Source organism: Euleptes europaea, chromosome 10 (genome assembly GCF_029931775.1).
Source record: "Euleptes europaea isolate rEulEur1 chromosome 10, rEulEur1.hap1, whole genome shotgun sequence".
NCBI classification, from domain to species: domain Eukaryota; kingdom Metazoa; phylum Chordata; class Lepidosauria; order Squamata; family Sphaerodactylidae; genus Euleptes; species Euleptes europaea.
In genome coordinates, this window is record NC_079321.1 from 12955013 (window position 1) to 12970398 (window position 15386).

The window sequence follows — 15386 nt, forward strand, 5'->3', positions numbered from 1 at the left end:
ATTTCCCAGGTCCTAGTTCAACACAGGGCTGTGGCCCAGTGGTAGAGCACCTGCTTGGCATGCAGAAGGTCCCAGGTTCAATCCCCAGCATCTCCAGTAAAAAGGACTAGGCAAGTAGGTGATGTGAAAGACCTCTGCCTGAGACCCTAGAGCTGCTGCTGGTCTGAGTAGACAATACTGACTTTGATGGACCAAGGGTCTGATTCAGTATACGGCAGCTTCATGTGTGTTCATGTGTTCAACACCTTAACCACTACACTGTGTAATATCCCTTTTCAGACACTTTTATTATGAAGAGTGAACACACTGGAGGTGGGAAGGAGGAGAGAGGCAGGGAGGAGTAATAAAATCATTGATAGCTGATTCCTATCTCAAATCTTACTTCCTGTAAAGACCAACAGCGGCAGCCCGCCCACCAAGCAGCCACACCAGGGAGTGGGAGGGTACCAGAAACACCAAATGACAGCAGACCCACACTTAGAAATATATTCTGAAATGTACTCAGAAGGCATTCATTTTTATGCACTGGATAGAGGACGTACATAGTCATCTTATGAACTCATTTTTGCAGTAGGCAAATGTCCCAGTGCAATTGCACACCGCAAACTGTATGACCGCTATGCTTGATTGTCCCCTAGAAGGAAAATATTTGAGCAAAAATGTTTTTTTTTAAATACAGTGATGTGAAGTACAGAAATACAAGTACGTCCAACAGAAATGCAGTAACAACCAGAGCTATTAATACCACAACTAGATCCGTGAAAGAAAATGTACTATCACAAAATGACATGGGATAAGAATATAAGAACGTAAGAAAAGCCAATCAACGTCACCTCCACTTTTTCTGTATAAACGAATTATATTTCCTCAGTTTTCACTAAACGTACTACAGGTTGCATTTTATTTTGAGACAAGGACAAGAGAGAAAACATGCCTACCCACCTTATTTTTGTTTACGGTAATATACCCTTTTCCTTCCCGCCCCTTTATCTAAAGATTTTGACAATTACACTAATGGTCACATCATATCACAGTCATGGGGCTGCGATTATCTTCCACTAAATGAGGACTCTTGCCACACAGATTAAAATACGAAAGCTGTTCAACTCCATAGGTCACTCTAACCAAATCATTTTCACTCTTGTTATGAGGCAGGAATAAAGGGATTTCATTGTGACCTTCCCTTATCCATGGAATATGACAGGAAATAATAAAACGGGTTTAAACTAAATGAGGGATACCGCCTACTGATCTGAGTATAATGTCTCTCATCTGCCAGGTTGATATGGCTGGTATCATGGAGGATGCAATAAAAAAAATGGCTTCTAGATTGAAAGGGAATGTGTGTGTTTTTTCTTTAATACCCGGGTGAGAAAGCTTGACATGTGCAAAATTAGTAGCTAGCAGAAAAAAGATCAACTTTTATGGAAATGTGTATTGCTGGGTGACGATAAACCACAAAAAAAGCATTTGTTTTTTCCTGAGATGGCAGAAATGACTCTATAGTCTGCCCTTCTCAGCAGAGCTATTTTTACAAAACAAGGTCTGGCACTTCAGCTATCTTCATATCTTTTGGAGGAAGTGGGCTCTTACAACCCAGTTGTGGGTGAGTTGTTGGTTTTTTGTGTGTCTCAATATGCTTAATTTAGCAGAAACACAGAACATTAACTGCCTTGCAATGATCAGATTCCAAAATCTAAGCTAAAGCTCCTGCATTCACCGTAACAACAAGTGCTACTGAAGGTCACACACCGTACCTTATAATTAAGGCTCCGAAAGATACTGAAGTCTTAAATTATGTATACAGGCACGTATACATGTTTATTATCTGTTTCAATTTTTATCACGCCCTCTATCCCTGGCCAAGGCCGGGCTTAGGATGGCTAACAACACAGTACTTAATTTTCACCTTTATTTCTGTGCAGAAATTGACTCGTTTGTTTTTATTAAAAAAGACCATATTTAGATTTAATTTCGGCAAAGTTTCAATATAATTTTAGAGATTTAAACAAAGAACAAACAATCTATTTAAAAAGGGAAATGTCCGCCCCTTTGGGCCAATTCATGTATTAATTTGGCAACACCTGCGCTACTTCTACATGCTCAGATCCCTTGCCACTGTGTTTACAGCTGAATCAGGGAAACTCACAGAATGACTCACTTTGATTCCTTCCCACACCAGCACCACCACTTCCTAGGGAGGGGCACTGATGCGGGAGGTAACCATGTTATCCACCAGATCCATACAGCTCTTTCATGCAACATGGGAACCTGGACACACAAAAGCACAAAAAGCCACATGTGAATCAGCACAAAAGGATGCTCCAGTGGCTTGGGGGAATCCTCCAGCAGCGCTATGCCATTTTTTAACATTCATTGTTTACAAGGCACAATGCAAGATACACGAAGCCTGCTGATTCTTCACATGCTGTGAACTGAGGAGGCAGCTGGACTTTAGATCAGGCCCTGGACAACCTTCCTGCCTTTGTACAGCTGTATGGACTGCCTTGACGCAGGGAAGCGTGGTCCGCCAACTCAGGAGAGATACCATACCACCTGCTGGCTCCAGGCTTTCTGGACGAGATAACCTCCTTTTGCCAGCACTGACGCCAAGCAGCTAGACAGTCTGTTGATTCTACTCATACCACTGATTGAGAGGGGAAGCTGGTTTTAGAATTATTCCCTCCCTGCAAACCTAAGTCATACATGCCCCATAATGCAGCCTAAAGCTAAAATTAAAGGCTTGGGAACCAGGGGTACATTTACATTTATTGTTACGGCCATTGGCCAGCACAAAACAACAGAGCAGTGCAAACAACCAAAAACAAACTGATTAAACACACCATCAATATGATAGGGTACCAGATAAACATTGTACATTATATATTGTGCATTGCTTCACCCATCATCTGATATGTCACTAATAGTATAACCCTTTTTGTTTTGATAATGTCTTTTAATAATGGCCTTCCAGCAAAATTTAGCTACATCCTAAGAAATAGCAGGGTTTTTATCTTCAAGCAGAAATTGGATAATTAATCTCTCTTCCATTATAGGTTGATGCAAATAACCATATTGTTGTAACCAGGGCTCGATTATAGATCTTCTAAATTCCTCATAGAGTTCACAATATAACAGAATATGTGACAAGGACTCCTCTGCTCTTGCACACATTTTCTCATCTCTCTGGGTGGATTTAGAAATCTACCCAGAACAGCTGAAGGGAGTACATCAAAACGTGCTCTCAAGAGGAACCAGGGGTACCTGAAAGACCGTCTTCTCCCATGTGTTCCTGCCCAAGAATTAACATCACAGGGAGAAGGCCCTCCCGACTGTCCCAGCAATCAAAGAAGTTTGTTTGGTGAGTACGTGAGAGAGGGTCTTTTCAGTGGCAGCCCCACAATTACGGAACGACCTCCCTAAGGAGGTGTGCCTGGCCCCCTCACTTTTGATCTTTAGGAGGCCGACTTTCTCTACCAGTTAAGGAAGAATCAAACCGGCTTACAATCACCTTTCCTTTGCCTCCTCACAACAGACACCCTGGTAGGTAGGTGGGGCTGAGAGAGTTCAGGGAGAACTGTGATTAGCCCAAGGTCATCAACCTGGCTTCATGTTGAGGAGTGGTGAAACAAACCCGGTTCACCAGATTGGAGTCCACTGCTCCTAACCACCACTCTTAACCACTACAATCCGCTGGCTCTCAAGACCCCATTCCTCACTGCCCTCACTGCTGCATCCAAAATAACTTTACAACCAAACAGAACGATGGAGATTGCAAGAGAAACATAAACACACAACAGTCAGGAACATTCACGTGAGCAACCAACATTTGTTCAGTGTCACTCCATATTACTATTAGAACGTATTTGCTGAGATCCAAAGACATGGGGGTGTCCAGTGGAAGCAAAAGGCAGTTTGTTTGGGCCTGTCCTCCACCTCGTGGGAGAAGGGCTTCAGACCTTCGTCTGAAGGGGAACCCACCACCACTCCTTGTAGGGATTCACCTTCCACCTGCCCGGCCCACAGAGGCATCCTGTCTCTTCCCACCTACAGAACGGTGATGAGTAACTCCCATAACCTATTTATTAAGCTACTGAAAACATTTAACAAATTGACATAATTCAGGCAATTTTCCGAACCTGTATTTATATACAGACACAACAACAAGGTTGGCATTCTGATGTATTTAAATAAACACAAACTTACTGACTGCCAAGCAAGGGACTCCATAATACGGTGCTCACAGCATTCTAGGTGTTTTATCATTTCTCTTGTGAGGCTGGGCTCTGCTTTAATGAAGCTTTCGATAACCTTGTACAAGTCGAAGGCTTTTAAGTCGAGTATGTTGATAATCCACGGGAAAGACAGGTCCGTTTCCATAATCGTGTGGTCATTTTGGGAAGCATTCCTTGGGGCTAGAGAAAACAACAACAACAAATTATGTTACCATTAATAGAAGATACTGCAAACATTTTCATGTATCAAGATGTAACTTTGAGTGATATTCACTCAGAGGTTCAGGAGCCACCTGTGGCTCTCCTGGCACCATTCCTCAATGTGGCACCTGTCCCAAGAGCAGAGTGGGCAAAAAGAGAGTGTAGTGTGCTGTAGTGTGCAGCGTAGTGTAGTGGTTAAGAGCGGTGGTTTGGAGTGGTGGACTCTGATCTGGAGAACTGGATTTGTTTCCCCACTCCTCCACATGAAGCCAGCTGGGTGACCTTGGGCAAGTCACAGCTCCCTTGGAGCTCTCTCAGCCCCACCTACCGCACAAGGCGTCTGTTGTGGGGAGGCGAAGGTGATTGTAAGCCGGTTTGATTCTTCCTTAAGTGGTGGAGAAAATCAGCAGATAAAAACCAGCTCTTCTTCTACTCACCATCCCCCAGGAAAAGAGCAAGCTGGCCACAGCGAGGTTGTGATTTTACTTTCTTTTCTCTGTGGCCAGCAGGCACTCCTCCACATGCCTTGGCAATCTCACTCTCTCACCCGACCCTGCTGTGCCACACAAGCTGGGGAGAGAGCAGGAAGACAGAGAGGGGAAGGCTGGCCCTCACTCCAGGAGTCGTGCAGCTCTTTCGGTGAATGGAAACTGCAAATGTGGCTCTTCACAAGCCGCCAGGTAACTACCATTGGTCCTCAAACCATTTGTATTGGAAAACATCCTTCTGAACAAGCAGCATGTTTTGTTCCGACATTACATTTTATTATTTAAAGTACCCATCTACCACCTCTCTAAATTCTAGTTGAGGTGGTACTGAAATAGAAAAACCCAATGTGTTACAGCAACAGAAACAACAGAACAGCCTAGACAGCTGTGGCTCAGTGGTAGAGCATCTGTTTGGCATGCAGAAGGTCCCAGGTTCAATCCCCGGCATCTCCAGTTAAAGGGACTAGGCAAGTAGGTGATGTGAAAGACCTTTCTCTGCCTGAGACCCTGGAGAGCCGCTGCCGGTCTGAGTAGACAATACTGACTTTGATGGACCAAGGGTCTGATTCAGTAGAAGGCAGCTTCATGTGTTCAAGTGTTAACAGAGTAAAATGCCATAGAAGTGGCAACACTAAAATTAAATTCAAAAGCTTAAGACATGCCTAGAAGTCTAAAAACCTTTAATAGGGTAGGAACCTATGAACTACAAGCAGAAGGTGCTTGCAATACCTCAGTTTGCCCCTTCTTCTAGCTGCCCCTTAGAACTCCAGATAAACCAGTGCTAGGGACCACAGAAACATGAACAAAATGCCATGGCATTGTGTGGGAGATGACAGGCAAGAATCACTACTCCCTTGTTCTCTCCCAATATAACACTGGCACCACTGAGAAAGCGGCAGGGGCAATGTCGCCCACTTCCACCCCCTTCCTGCAGCCTTCCGTTCACCTTGTGACATTTTTGCCCACAAGGCTTTGGGCTTTACAAGAGTCTGTTGTGGAAAGCAGAGGAAAGATCCAGCTCAACAAATACCCCATTCTCGCTGTTCACAGTAATGGTTTTAAATTTTGGATTCATGTATTTAGTGCATTTTATTTTATGTGTTTTCTCTATATGTGTAAGCCGCCTTGAGCTCTGCAAGGAAGAAAGGCATCTAATAAATGTTTTAAACAAACAAACTCCCTCAGGTTAAGATGTAAGATCAGGCTAATTACTTATAACCACATACGCAGGCATTTTCGTCCAACTTACTGCCATATGTAGCCATGACAACCTCAAGAGCACAGGCCAGCAAAGAGAGGTGGAAGATGTTGTTGTTCAAAAGTTTGCTGTAAAAGAGGGGGGGGGAAAGAAAGACTCAATAATAGGTTGCAATATTTTTAAAAAGCGAAGAATCTTTGAAGTTATGTTTGCCCAGCATACCTGAAATTGTGAATTGACAGTCGTTTTTCTTCCTGGAATAGAGGCACAGAATGAAGACATGTTTTAACATACTAAAAAACTAACAACAAATGTACACATTGTGTATTATGGTGGCCTACCGATTTTAAGATAGATTCCATCACTCTGTAGTATAACCGTACTCCAAGTCTGTACCTCTGAAAATGATACAAAGAAACAAAATGGCATAATAATTAGTAACATGATCCATTCTCTAAGAGCAAAATATTACCCAGTACATTTCTGCTCTGTTTTGATGAATGATTTGGTAAGGCAGCTCAAAGGAACAGCTCTACTTAAGTGAACATTAAAAGGGACAGAATTAAGACCAGGACATCTGCCTCAAGCAATGTACCCCAAACGTATGAAGAAATCAGAAGAAACAGAGAGCAGACATCCTATGTATACATCTTGGAGTGGGGGGGACCACCTTGCTGGAAAAGTTAGAGGAACTGGCTGATTGAATTTGCTCAAAGAGCCAAGTCAAACCTATGATTTTCTTTTTAAAGCTTCAGAAGGCTGGGGCGCTAAGCTAAACTAGAAGCACAACAGTTTATAAAGGAATGGGACATACGTTTAGCAACACACACTAGAGGAGTCATGAGAAACCAGCAACAGAATGGAAAAGGCTGGGAAATGAAGGCACTTTTTAAAGGGGGATGTTACAGGAGTTTATGATTTTTTGCTTAGTAGTCAAACATCACTGGACTGCATACATCAACTGGAAATTTGAGCAGGTTCTAGGGTATTTCGTTTGTCCTCAGTGTCTTCTGGAAGTGAGAGGTACAACACACATCCTGAGGAAAAATAAGTGTGTTCGTTTGGGTTACTTCTCTGTAATGTCTGGTGTCTCAAATGTCACCTGGTCTTTTCACGCTTGTAATGCCATTCAAGTGTTGTATACCATTTCTGCAGCTCCCTTTTTGGTGCACAGAGAAAAGAGACATGTTCTTTTCCAGCTTTGGACTACACATTAAAATGGCATGGCTAAAGAGTGGGCTTGCTAAAGGCAAGGTGTTTGCTGAAAAAAACTTTTGAAACTGCCACAGCAACTAATGAACAGGCATTTTTTAGCAGACGGGGAACCAGCATTAATGATGAATTTAACAACAGGGAAACCCCACCCCGGAGTATAATTTGCTTATGATTTCCAGAGGACCCCTTTTCCAGCATGTCACGAGCACTCAACAATATAATGAACATCACCTACAACTCAAAGGACAGTGTCCTCCTTCTTACCCGACATTTATCCATGAACAGTGATCAGAAAGTATTTACCTGTGATCCAATTTCAATACATCCTTGGCCAACTGCTTCAGCAAATTTCTGCCTGAAGACACAACCAAGATTTTCCACTCTTCCCAATATGTCTTGCATAGGATTTGTGGTGCAGTTCTGTAATGATTTGGGGAAAGCTTTCTTTTAGACAGACTATTAGGAGACCCAAGAGCAGTCTTCTCCTATTGGAACACAAGCTTCAGCATGACACACTTTGGGCAGCATTCTATAGTGGTTAGAGCACCAAGCTAGGATCTGGGAGACCCACGCTCAAACCCCCATGCTGCTAGGGAAGTTCTCTGGGTGACCTTGAACCCATCACTCTGTCTCAGCCTAACCAGCCTACCACACAGGATAGTTGTTGCGAAGATATAATGAAGGAAGGGAGAACAATGTCGTAAACTACAAGGGGAAATTAAAAAGGTGGGAAAGCCTGAAACTTTTTTAAAGCCCAAAAAATAAAGATGCAAATCTCAGCATTTAGGTCTTATTTTTTTATTTAGAAAATGCCTATGCTGCCTCTCTGGAGACCTGCTCAAGGCAGCTCACAAAGTAAAGCACAACAAAATCATAAAAGCATACAATCATTCCCATTAACGAACCATTAAAAAACCAGCCATGAAAACATACCTAGGCTTCTCTGAAACTGAATTAAGTAGCAAACGATTAAGTCAAGAGACTGGTGTATAACGAGAAAAGCATCTGTGCAATTTATGCTGCATAATCTAACATGTCTTTCCTTCTGCCTTTTCTTTAACATTTCAAATAATATGTTAGTCACCCAGTCTTTAAAACATTTTGGGCCAGGCCAGGTCATAAACGGATAAGGAAGAACAATTTTTTTTTTTTTTTAACTGGTGAAGCCAGGAGCCCTATTGTTTTTCCGATAGGCTTGTGCTGCCAGTAATCCCTTTTAGGTCCCTGTAATGCACCTTTTTTGGTAAGGATAGATATTTGAGGCAATGCCTTTGGCCAGAAATAAAAAAGATGATGCCATCTCCACAAAATGATCATGAAGTAGTCTTTGGTATTTTTTAAATTGATAAGTGGCTGTGAACAATGTGATGAGACCCTTTTCTTCTTTTAGTTAAAATATTACCACTTACATTAAAATAGGAGACAAGGTTGTCTGACGGTTCGTCACTTGCAGAGTTTAAAATCATCATTAACTGCTGGATGGTATTCATGGCAGCCCTGTAGTAGGAAAATTGTTTTGTTATAATTTTCTGAAATGTGCATGAAAATAAACTAAATTCAACTAGTTAAAAAAACAGGACAGTACAGGCAGGCCTAATCTTGTCAGACAGAAAGTAAGCAGGGTCGGTTCTGGTTAGTACCTAGATGGAAGACCACCAAAGAATACCAGGGTTTCTATGCAGAGGAAGATAGTGGCTAACCAGCTCTGTTAAGTCTCTTGCCTTGAAAACCCTACTGGGTTGCCATAAATTGGCTGCAACCTGACGCACAGTTTTTTAACACAGTTGAAAACACACATGACAACTGTAGTTTAACAACAAAATTAACATGATTACCCATGTGCTGTTGTTAACTATGGGATGCTGGGCAGCAAAAGAGGGGTGAAGAAACACCCTCTGGAGTCCACTGGCTTAGCGGATCAGATGTTACGGAATATGCACAATAATTCTTTTTTGCTGATGCCAGCAACAGAACACTGAGCTTTCCAGTTCAATTTTCAACAACAGACTGAAGCCGTTCCGCTGAAAACAGGATCAACATAATCGCTATGGACCGGTGGGATTTTTCAGGTGGAAATCTTAAATAGCAGCATCACGTTTAAATTGGGGCTCAGAACTGAAGGTTCAAAACACGGTGCAGTACTGAAGACCAATTTCAGCTACAACTTAGAAATATTAGAAACAACATACACACTTAGATATATTTTTTCTAAAGCTTCAGACAAAATTAAAAATCAGCAGAATTTAAATAATTCTTACCGGACAGGGGTCTGTGGAAGTACACCTGGAGGATCTTCATCTAGGTTATTTTTTGTTGGTGTTCTCTCCAACTGCAAACTTAACAAGAACAAAAAAAAGTAGCTTCTATCAAATGTTTTAAGTTTTCAGTATACAAGACCTCACTTTTATTTTCCAAATAAGATTTCTAAACACACTTGTTTCCTGTTTTCCAGGAAGAGTGAACACTTTTCCATGTTATTGTCGAAGGTTTTCACTGTCAGAGTTCAATGGTTCTTGTAGGTTATCCGGGCTGTGTAACCGTGGTCTTGGTATTTTTGGTATTTTCTTTCCTGACGTTTTGCCTGCAGCTGTGGAAGGCATCTTTAGAGGAGTAACACTGAAGGACAGTGTCTCCATGTTCTTTTCCATGTTCTTCCTCTGGCAAGGTTCCCTGTATGTTCCAGGAATGGAATTTCCTTCTCTCTCCACCTGTTCTCATTACCAGTTCTTTGAAGGGTTATCCTCTTAATATGTATTGCTTGTTTGAATGCAGAACCTACTTTCCACCCCCAAAGGTATTTTGATGATTTCTCGTTATTTTTTACATTAAAAAGATGCTATAATTCACATGGTTTGGCTCACTATCATCTTCTTTGCCCTACCTGAGATGTATGATGTCACACTGCAGTGCTGAGTCACAACTAGGAAGGATCAAACAATTGCATTCAGTAAACTCATTCTAACAAACCTTCAGAATTTCAGTTCTCAATGGAATAATTAAATCTGATGGACAGTTTATAGGACCCTTTGGGGGGAGAGGGAAGGCTAGCTCCTATAGACCTCCTAATCCAGGCCATTCTCATAATCTAAGGATAGAAATTAAATATAACAATGTAATGGTCCTCTGGATTTTAGGCACATTCCAATCCATGACTTTGACCCCCATTTCTTCAATATACATATGCATAACAACTTTACATCCTTAGAGAGGATGCATAACAACTAAATCCTTAAATCCTTGTAAGCTATGGGGATTATCAGGGGCCTGGAGACCAAGCCCTATGAGGAAATGCTGAGGGACTTGAAAATGTTTAGTCAGGAAAAGAGGAGGTTGAGGGGGGACATGATTGCTCTCTTTAAGTATCTGAAAGGTTGTCATTTAGAGGAGGGCAGGGAGCTGTTCCTGTTGGCAACAGAGGATAGGGTATAAATTATGGGTGGAAAGGTACCTGCTAGACATTAGGATTTTTTTTATAGTGATAGTAGCTCCTGCTCTTTGACAGTCTTAAAGCATTATTATTCAAAACAGTGGTTTGCATGACTCACTAAGGAAGGTAACAACAACAGAATTCAAAACAGTAACAATTGCACGTCTATTCAAAATCTAATTAAAACTTTTTAGTTTAATTTCGTCAGCAAAACTGATGAACTTGATCCAGTGATACTAGCTTTTCAAAGTCTGAAAAAGATTCTGATAGTTTCCACCAAATTGGCCAGCACGGTGCCAGAGCTTGATCTATTGTAAATAAGTGAACAACACAGTGGAAGGGGTCTACCTCCAGCGCCCCCTTGCCTCTTAGTCCCCCCACTAGGCAATCCCACCGCCCCCAGGGGGCGGTACTGCCCACTGTAGGAACCATTGCTCTAGTCTGATCCTGCATTGAGCAGGCAGTAGGATTAGATGGCCTGTATGGTTCTATGATTCTATGAGAGATGCTGACAGGCATCCTACCCTTCTGCTCAGCACAGTTTGAAGCCTTCCTCCAACTAAACAGCTCTTCATTCAGAGGGAAAGCCACTAAAGCAGGGAGGAGGCACCTTCAGCTGGAGGAAGGTTTCAAACTTGGCTGAGTGTAGTGGTGAGATGCAGGTCAATTGTTTTACATCTCTGAATTAGATCCAGGGCAAGAGTTCACAGAAATGGTTGCTGCAACAGACATCTTGCTGCTTTCTCCTTCTCTGAGCCATCTGCCATTTGTCACAAAAGTCCTCTCTGAGGATCAGCAGACCCTTGCAAGCAAAATGCATTGCGTAACGCAATCAAGTGTCACAAAATCCTTTTTGGGGGGTAAATGTTTAATTGTCATATAATCCTCCTCAAACCATTTCATAATTTTCATCTCAATGGCTGCCAGAACAATCCTAGTTTTGGCTGAAGGATTATGATTCCCAAAGAGGGGCCACAACTCAGTGGCAGAGCACCTACTTTGCATGCAGAACATCCCAGGTTCAACTCCCAACAACTCCCAATTAAAAGGATCAGGTCACAGGTGTCTGAGGCCCTGGACAGCCACAGTCCATCAGAACAGACGGGTCTGATCTCAATAGCCCAACAGTATAAGGCAGCTTCATGTATTCAATGGCCACCCATTTACCCTTATAGCTCAGTTAGAGATTCCTGCGAAGTTATGCACAGATCACACAAAACAAAAAAGAAAAAAAATATTACCATTCCGTGTGATTCTGTAAAGTTTCATCATTCTCCAGAAACAATCTGGCGTCGATATCCTTGTTTCTCAGATACATTTCTTCATATTTGCTTGATATACTCTCAACCTTTGATTTTCCAAAACAACAATAACATTTTTTAAAAATAATGAAACACTGAGATGTTTGCTATTCTTGAAAGTGATTTAATATACTTCAGTTAGTTTAAAGAAAAGGCAGTAGTAAACTAGAAATCCACCTGGCCTGGTACTTTAACTGACATTCAGATATGTTTACATTCAGCTTTTTTAATAAGCTGTTATTAGTGGCTACTTGAAAACTTATCAAAACATAGAGAGTGTATGGAGAGTATACAGTTATCAGAAGTAGAAGTAGGGTTCATTGAAAACCCTCTTTAAAGATATTATATTGTTCTCATATTACCTCTGGAAGTCCACTGGAAGCTGTGATACCCACAGAATTTAGGAATGGAATAAAACTAGTGAAGTAAACATTTTTCACCTTAAAAAAAAGAAAACCAGAAGAAAATCAGCACTATGGAGAGTTCCCTTATATTCCTATTACTTCCACGCACACTATATTGAAATGAATGTGTCGTGCTAATTCGTTCAGAAACTCTAAATTACTGCCATCAGTATGAAAGTGCCTTTTGCAGTCATGTTTTGATACCCAGCATGGTTTGCATGCCCCATCCTGTGAAAGACCTTAAAAGTTGCTTTTTGTTTTGGAACTGAACTCAGGGCCAGAGCTGCCAAGAGCCACCATGGGCCTCTAGACAAAAATTCCATTCTCCCCCCCACAATTGTCCTGTTCCAAAACAAATATAACAAATCACTTGGCTTTCTGTGTATTAAATTTTTGTTCTTATGTTTAAGATACTTGAATTATTTGAATGTCCTTGCAGTGCTTAATGGTAGAGATTAATTTTTTAGTTGTCGATTCTATCCTCTACTGAGTACTGGTCATGTGGGCCTGAGCAGAAGTTTATGTATTTTCTGTTCATGTAATTTTCATTCATGTTTTCATGCAATTTTAATGTAACCACTTCAACATTGGGGGTCCCCCCTCCATTCCCTGGCCTTTTATCATTTTTTTAATGTATGGATTTTATTATGCTTTTGTAGTATGTCAACATGTAGTGCCTCAAAAATTATTATTTTTAAAAAACAAAACAAATATTACCTACAGCCCATTCAATGTTGACAAAACTTACAGCTTCTCTGAACAATGGAAGAAGAAGAAGAGTTGGTTTTTATATGCCAACTTTCTCTACCACTTAAGGAAGAATCAAACCGGCTTACAATCACCTTCCATTCTCCTTCCCACAACAGACACCCTGTGAGGGAGGTGGGGCTGAGAGAGCTGTGACTAGTCCAAGGTCACCCAGCTGGCTTCGTGTGTAGGAGTAAGGAAACAAATCCAGTTCACCAGATTAGCCTCCGCTGCTCATGTGGAGGAGTGGGGAATCAAACCCGGTTCTCCAGATCAGACTGCACTGCTCCAAACCACCGCTCTTAACCACTACACCACGCTAGCTCTCCCAGAAGTCAATCCCAGTGGCACAAGTACAGGTGTATCTGTACTCTATTGGTGGGGATCGTGGGAAAATAAAGGGAGGGTGGACCTGGGCAAGGGTCCAGGAAGCATTAGAGCCAAGGATAGCGAAGGAGCATACTGAGAAGAATACCGGAGGGGGCAGGGAACTGAAGGAGAGGACACAACAACACTGAAGTGTTTCTGCGATTTTAGATAAAATAGTCCTGGCAACCGCTAAGGAAAAACTAAACACCATTTCAAAAATTTAGCTGGCCTTACCTCATCCAAATTACAATCATGTTCTTTGCAAAGTTCCTCAATAACCTTTATATCTGTATCAGTTTGTTTTGCACGTATACTTCTGTTCTGGCGTCGAGGAGTTCGCGTGGAGCCGTTAGCAGACAAGGCACTCACAGTAGATTCTAGGATCAGAAAGCAAGCATGGGTTCATAATATATATAATCATAATGGGCAGTATTCTACCATGCCATGCAGCTAATGGCAATAGGTCCTGTCGGCAGAAGGATCTTTGCACTGTCATTAGCTGCATGGGATCACAGGATACAACCCTTTGTCAAAATGCTTCCCACTCTTTTGCCAAACCCACCATTTGGATTAACCCAACAGCCTATCCCCATTACCTTTCTTCTCTCAAACTAAATCAAGAGACTCACTTTTTTAAAAGTCTGGATACGGTTTTTATCTCCCCTCCCCCCATACTTTCAGCAATCATTACTATCTCTGCTACTATTTCAAGTGATACAGAAGAGAGTCTCCATGCGGAGAAATATTTTGTTTATTTATTTGGTGGAACAAGAACAGAGCAATAGGGAAATCCTGAAGTTCTCGAGAGACAACATCACCAATATCTGACAAAGGGAGCTTTGGCTGTCGAAAGCTTATATCCCCCCAAATCTCGTTGGTCTCTAAGGTGCTACTGGATTCAAATCTAGCTGTTCTACTGCAGACCAACATGGCTACCCTCTGAAACACCACCAGTGTTATGCAAGTACTGTAAGAATGCCACTGCTATAATATTCTTCATTTTCCTGGCACGATTCAAGCTTAAAGTGTTCAATTTCCCTCTGCTTTTTACAACAACGTAATGGCAGAAATGCCTTACGACCACATGAGTTCAGATTGCGCTGGAGGTGCAGAAGAAAAGAACAAGTGACGCCGTAGAGAAAAGTTGGGTCAATTCAAATATCCTGTCAGCGCCTCTAAATATGGAAAATACTGTTATGAAGCATGCCAGACAAAACACACTGAATTTCTTAAGCGGACCACTTTTGATGAACGGACACACCAATTCATTTAAAAAAAAGATTAAATTTTTACTGTATGGTTCCTTGAGTACTGCAGGAGGCAACAGCTTGATAACATAATCGAGAACACAAAGCAATAGCTGGAAGGAGATAACCAGATCGTCTTCCATCTGTAACACTTTCCCTGAAAATGGTAAGAGGACACTGTGTTAACAGGGCAAAAAATATCTTACTGCACAATTATCAGGACACCTGTAATATTTCAAGTGTAGGAAAATCACACTGGTACATTAGGTTGGAGCCAAAGAACGAACCAACAAACAAACAAACAAACAAAAAAACAGAGCTCTGCTCATAAGGCTGATCTTTTCCACCTCAGCCTGTCTTCTGCCACTTCCTGTACCACTTGGAAAGTTGTTCCTGAGGGCCTAAGCACCTTCAGAAAACAGAATGACACACAAGGCGGAGAGCTGAAACGCAAGCCAGAGATCTATATAAGTTGTGGGACCCCATCTGTTGGATCTAACTTATAATACTCAGGAACAGAGAAAACCCTAAATTGGCCTAAGCTGGGAAACGGC

General features: G+C 41.8%; 1 protein-coding gene across 1 annotated transcript in view; it reads right to left on the reverse strand.

Annotated features, from left to right (window-relative positions):
- RB1 (RB transcriptional corepressor 1) overlaps nucleotides 1-15386 on the reverse strand; it is a 66828-nt gene that overhangs the window by 36538 nt on the left and 14904 nt on the right. The window contains exons 7-17 of the mRNA XM_056856854.1: nucleotides 14879-14989; nucleotides 13820-13962; nucleotides 12428-12505; nucleotides 12006-12112; nucleotides 9596-9673; nucleotides 8747-8834; nucleotides 7641-7757; nucleotides 6464-6520; nucleotides 6345-6376; nucleotides 6174-6250; nucleotides 4207-4415 (exon numbers count right to left, since the gene is read on the reverse strand). Of these exons, the coding sequence (XP_056712832.1) occupies nucleotides 4207-4415; nucleotides 6174-6250; nucleotides 6345-6376; nucleotides 6464-6520; nucleotides 7641-7757; nucleotides 8747-8834; nucleotides 9596-9673; nucleotides 12006-12112; nucleotides 12428-12505; nucleotides 13820-13962; nucleotides 14879-14989 (1097 nt within the window). The remainder of the gene's footprint in view (nucleotides 1-4206; nucleotides 4416-6173; nucleotides 6251-6344; nucleotides 6377-6463; nucleotides 6521-7640; nucleotides 7758-8746; nucleotides 8835-9595; nucleotides 9674-12005; nucleotides 12113-12427; nucleotides 12506-13819; nucleotides 13963-14878; nucleotides 14990-15386) is intronic.